This window comes from Oncorhynchus gorbuscha, linkage group LG22 (assembly GCF_021184085.1).
Source record: "Oncorhynchus gorbuscha isolate QuinsamMale2020 ecotype Even-year linkage group LG22, OgorEven_v1.0, whole genome shotgun sequence".
NCBI lineage: Eukaryota > Metazoa > Chordata > Actinopteri > Salmoniformes > Salmonidae > Oncorhynchus > Oncorhynchus gorbuscha.
The window spans coordinates 26,155,642-26,161,641 of record NC_060194.1 but is presented as its reverse complement, the minus strand read 5'-3'; the positions used below and the strand labels follow the sequence as shown (position 1 = coordinate 26,161,641).

General features: G+C 40.8%; 1 protein-coding gene across 1 annotated transcript; it reads left to right on the top strand.

Moving 5' to 3' along the window:
* Positions 1 to 362: 362 nt before the first annotated feature.
* Positions 363 to 2,412, top strand: LOC124009122 (BTB/POZ domain-containing protein KCTD9-like). The gene is made up of 3 exons (XM_046320616.1): positions 363 to 378; positions 600 to 1,243; positions 2,344 to 2,412. Exons 1-3 carry the CDS (start codon positions 363 to 365, stop codon positions 2,410 to 2,412), a joined length of 729 nt encoding a protein of 242 aa, XP_046176572.1.
* The last annotated feature ends 3,588 nt before the right edge of the window (positions 2,413 to 6,000 follow it).

The following is a 6,000-nucleotide window of genomic DNA, read 5'->3' as shown; positions in this document are numbered from 1 at the left end:
ATGGGTGTACCTAATAAACTGTTGAAGGAATCTGTTGAGTGCATGTTTTTTACTTGTATTATTTAACCCTTATTTAACTAGGCAGGTCAGATAAGAACTATTTCTTATTTACAATGACGGCCAATTGTAAGCCGCACTATAGGACTCCCGATCACAGCCGGTTGTGATACAGCCCGGGATAAAACCCAGGTCTGTATTGACGCCTCTAGCAATACGATGGAATGTCTTACACCACTGCACCACTCAGGATTCATGTACTGATAGTTTCCTGAGAGAATAAACACTAAAACAGTGTGGAGGCACTGTGTGCTGCCCCTGCTTGAGTGACAGGAGAGAGAGACATTTTTCGGGGAGCACACCGCATGGGGGAGGGAGAGTGTGAGAGGCTTGCTCATTAGAGCAGGTAACCCCAGCGAAAAAGGCATAGCGGTAGAGCAGACATTTTTTCTTACAAGAATCACGAGGATAATGCACTAATGCCCTATTAGAATGTGCAGATCATACCAGTGTGACCAATACATTTTTTTACTTGCACAGCTAAGTCAAAGGGTCGGAAAATTTGACTAAATGGGTGCAATCTGGAGCCCTGCAATCTGGAGCCCTGCAAACTGAAGCCTGCAATCTGGAGCCCTGCAACCTGAAGCCCTGCAATCTGGAGCCCTGCAACCTGAAGCCCTGCAATCTGGAGCCCTGTAATCTGGAGCCCTGCAATCTGGAGCCCTGCAATCTGAAACCCTGCAATCTGGAGCCCTGCAATCTGGAGCCCTGCAATCTGGAGCCCTGCAATCTGAAGCCCTGCAATCTGCAGCCCTGCAATCTGGAGCCCTGCAATCTGGAGCCCTGCAATCTGGAGCCCTGCAATCTGAAGCCCTGCAATCTGGAGCCCTGCAATCTGGAGCCCTGCAATCTGAAGCCCTGCAATCTGAAGCCCTGCAATCTGAAGCCCTGCAATCTGGAGCCCTGCAATCTGAAGCCCTGCAATCTGGAGCCCTGCAATCTGAAGCCCTGCAATCTGGAGACCTGCAATCTGGAGCCCTGCAATCTGGAGCCCTGCAATCTGAAGCCCTGCAATCTGGAGCCCTGCAATCTGGAGCCCTGCAATCTGGAGCTCTGCAATCTGAAGCCCTGCAATCTGGAGCCCTGCAATCTGGAGCCCTGCAATCTGGAGCCCTGCAATCTGGAGCCCTGCAATCTGGAGACCCACTCTTGCCCCCCTGCCCCCATCCCTCAGGAAGATGACGTGGTATTTATTGTTAATTCATTTAGCATTAATTCTGTGAACATGCACTCTATGGGGCAACAAATCACTCACATTGACAAACATTTTCTAGCCAATTCAGAAGTGTTTATTCACAGTAGACATTTGCTAACATTAGCTAACCCACATCTTCTGTACAATGAGCAAAAACAACAGTTTGGGAATCTAAAGTTACACATCCAACAGTGATGTGATGATTAATGCATTCCAGTACATATATTTCAGAGTGACATTTATTGGAAATGGTGCAGAAATACTGCTAAGAGATCATCAGCCATCTATCAAAACAGTTATCTATAGTTATACACTTGTGATGATGTGCGTTTCGGTGAGATGTGTAGGAGTCAGGCGCAGGAGAGCAGGTATATCTGAGAAGCGTAATTTAATAATATAGTCCACCAATACAAAACGGTAGAGACAAAACTACTCCACATACTCGGAAAGTCGTGCAACCGCACAGGAGGAACAAAACACAGGAGGAACAGCAAGCAGTACCGACACTAAATACACGTGTGTAACTGTGAAAACAACAAACATCCAAAATACAAACGAGCACAATAACCACAAGTCTAATCCCGCACGAACTACGGCAGGCAACAGGTTACCCTTGTACAACACAGAATTAAACACAAATGAAACCAGGTGTGAAAGGATCACAGACAAAACAAACAGAAAAGGAAAAAGGGATCGTGGCGGCTATAAACCCGGCGACGCTGACCACCGAGCACCACCCGTAGATGTCGTGAACAACACTAAGGATTTTATTCACATTTCTAAACGATTTGGAATGCTCATTCAGATCTTTCAGCAGGCCCTGTTAAGTTTGAAGAAAACAGTTCACTGGAAACACAGTCACATTGCTGAATGTACATCTGGTTCTGACGCTCCTTTGCTGAGACACTTTTTAGTGTGTAATATTTATCACATTCCCTCTCATGTTGAACAAGTGCAAATGTTTGACACTGAAAAGTCGAGGAACTTAATCTAGACTAAAAAAAACTTGGGTTAGGGCTCAGTCACCGATACTTTCATATGTTTTCCTTATTATATAGATATTAAAACGTGTTAGTGTGTGTTTACCATAGCTCAACGAAATCAACACTCCCCCAGAAGTGTCCAGCTATGTGTTTTTTATCCAACCGAAAGCCTCGTAATAGCACATTAGCTAACCCACCATCAAGATGACGAGTTTCAGAGGTTTAGCCCCTGAGGCAGACCTTGAATGGAAACTTAACGATGCATTTATGAGAGGTAATTCTGGACTGCGAGTGAAAGTGAGTTAATTAGGTACTAGGACATTAACATTTGGTGTTCTTGACCCGAACCGCCACTCCCTTTAACGTCCACAGCATGCTTTGCATGTCAGAAGAAAGACAGAATAAATATGGTGAAAGAAAGCCTTAATTGAAGGTTGACGCAACCTTAAAATGTGTACGGTTGGGCAATCAGTCTTCATCTAAGAAAGGCCAATAATCTGTTAACCTACTCCGGTTAGATCTACTGCAATGAAGTGAAGGGCAACCTAATTAAGAGTTGACTGGGTCTATGTATGTTAAGAGGTCAGCAATCTGTCTCACTGTGCTTCTCATTAAATTAACCTAGTCGTCTTGGATTATGAAAAATATTACTGACGCATAATGAACCCTTTGTGAAATGAAAAAATGCCTAGTGAAATGGACACTGCTTCGTTTCTGTGGATAGATCAATTAGGAAGTCGTAACCCTCTGTACGTTTTTGCTTCCAACAATGAGGCCTGCCTGGGCCAATTTATTTTAGTGTTTCTATTTTTAGAGAATTGTACCGCTTTACTTATTTATTTAAAGGGAGAGCAGGCAAGGCAGAGAATTGTACCGCTTTACTTATTTATGTATTTAAAGGGAGAGCAGGCAAGGCAGAGAATTGTACCGCTTTACTTATTTATTTATTTAAAGGGAGAGCAGGCAAGGCAGAGAATTGTACCGCTTTACTTATTTATTTATTTAAAGGGAGAGCAGGCAAGGCAGAGAATTGTACCGCTTTACTTAGTTATTTATTTAAAGGGAGAGCAGGCAAGGCAGAGAATTGTACCGCTTTACTTAGTTATTGATTTATTTAAAGGGAGAGCAGGCAAGGCAGAGAATTGTACCGCTTTACTTATTTATTGATTTATTTAAAGGGAGAGCAGGCAAGGCAGAGAATTGTACCGCTTTACTTATTGATTTATTTAAAGGGAGAGCAGGCAAGGCAGAGAATTGTACCGCTTTACTTAGTTATTTATGTATTTAAAGGGAGAGCAGGCAAGGTAGAGAATTGTACCGCTTTACTTATTTATTTATTTAAAGGGAGAGCAGGCAAGGCAGAGAATTGTACCGCTTTACTTAGTTATTGATTTATTTAAAGGGAGAGCAGGCAAGGCAGAGAATTGTACCGCTTTACTTAGTTATTGATTTATTTAAAGGGAGAGCAGGCAAGGCAGAGAATTGTACCGCTTTACTTATTTATTGATTTATTTAAAGGGAGAGCAGGCAAGGCAGAGAATTGTACCGCTTTACTTATTTATTGATGTATTTAAAGGGAGAGCAGGCAAGGCAGAGAATTGTACCGCTTTACTTATTTATTGATGTATTTAAAGGGAGAGCAGGCAAGGTAGAGAATTGTACCGCTTTACTTAGTTATTTATTTAAAGGGAGAGCAGGCAAGGCAGAGAATTGTACCGCTTTACTTAGTTATTGATTTATTTAAAGGGAGAGCAGGCAAGGCAGAGAATTGTACCGCTTTACTTAGTTATTGATTTATTTAAAGGGAGAGCAGGCAAGGCAGAGAATTGTACCGCTTTACTTATTTATTGATTTATTTAAAGGGAGAGCAGGCAAGGCAGAGAATTGTACCGCTTTACTTATTTATTTATTTATTTAAAGGGAGAGCAGGCAAGGCAGAGAATTGTACCGCTTTACTTATTTATTGATTTATTTAAAGGGAGAGCAGGCAAGGCAGAGAATTGTACCGCTTTACTTATTTATTTATTTAAAGGGAGAGCAGGCAAGGCAGAGAATTGTACCGCTTTACTTATTTATTTATTTATTTAAAGGGAGAGCAGGCAAGGCAGAGAATTGTACCGCTTTACTTATTTATTGATTTATTTAAAGGGAGAGCAGGCAAGGCAGAGAATTGTACCGCTTTACTTATTTATTTATTTAAAGGGAGAGCAGGCAAGGCAGAGAATTGTACCGCTTTACTTATTTATTTATTTAAAGGGAGAGCAGGCAAGGCAGAGAATTGTACCGCTTTACTTATTTATTTATTTAAAGGGAGAGCAGGCAAGGCAGAGAATTGTACCGCTTTACTTAGTTATTTATTTAAAGGGAGAGCAGGCAAGGCAGAGAATTGTACCGCTTTACTTAGTTATTGATTTATTTAAAGGGAGAGCAGGCAAGGCAGAGAATTGTACCGCTTTACTTATTTATTGATTTATTTAAAGGGAGAGCAGGCAAGGCAGAGAATTGTACCGCTTTACTTATTTATTGATTTATTTAAAGGGAGAGCAGGCAAGGCAGAGAATTGTACCGCTTTACTTATTGATTTATTTAAAGGGAGAGCAGGCAAGGCAGAGAATTGTACCGCTTTACTTATTTATTGATTTATTTAAAGGGAGAGCAGGCAAGGCAGAGAATTGTTTTTCTTTACTTATTGATTTATTTAAAGGGAGAGCAGGCAAGGCAGAGAATTGTACCGCTTTACTTATTGATTTATTTAAAGGGAGAGCAGGCAAGGCAGAGAATTGTACCGCTTTACTTAGTTATTTATGTATTTAAAGGGAGAGCAGGCAAGGTAGAGAATTGTACCGCTTTACTTAGTTATTTATTTAAAGGGAGAGCAGGCAAGGCAGAGAATTGTACCGCTTTACTTAGTTATTGATTTATTTAAAGGGAGAGCAGGCAAGGCAGAGAATTGTACCGCTTTACTTAGTTATTGATTTATTTAAAGGGAGAGCAGGCAAGGCAGAGAATTGTACCGCTTTACTTATTTATTGATTTATTTAAAGGGAGAGCAGGCAAGGCAGAGAATTGTACCGCTTTACTTATTTATTGATGTATTTAAAGGGAGAGCAGGCAAGGCAGAGAATTGTACCGCTTTACTTATTTATTTATTTATTTAAAGGGAGAGCAGGCAAGGCAGAGAATTGTACCGCTTTACTTATTTATTGATTTATTTAAAGGGAGAGCAGGCAAGGCAGAGAATTGTGCTTTCTTATTTATTTATTTAAAGGGAGAGCAGGCAAGGCAGAGAATTGTAAAGCTTTATTTATTGATTTATTTAAAGGGAGGCAGGCAAGGCAGAGAATTGTAGTTACTTATTGATTTATTTAAAGGGAGAGCAGGCAAGGCAGAGAATTGTACCGCTTTACTTAGTTATTGATTTATTTAAAGGGAGAGCAGGCAAGGCAGAGAATTGTACCGCTTTACTTATTTATTGATTTATTTAAAGGGAGAGCAGGCAAGGCGGAGAATTGTACCGCTTTGCTTATTTATTGATTTATTTAAAGGGAGAGCAGGCAAGGCAGAGAATTGTACCGCTTTACTTATTTATTGATTTATTTAAAGGGAGAGCAGGCAAGGCAGAGAATTGTACCGCTTTACTTATTGATTTATTTAAAGGGAGAGCAGGCAAGGCAGAGAATTGTACCGCTTTACTTATTTATTTATTTAAAGGGAGAGCAGGCAAGGCAGAGAATTGTACCGCTTTACTTATTTATTGATTTATTT

Bases quoted from the DNA above. Each gene is read 5' to 3' on its own strand.
- LOC124009122 (XM_046320616.1), top strand. The intron at 1,244-2,343 runs GTATTTATTGTT...TGTTTACCATAG, and splicing joins TCCCTCAGGAAGATGACGTG to CTCAACGAAATCAACACTCC.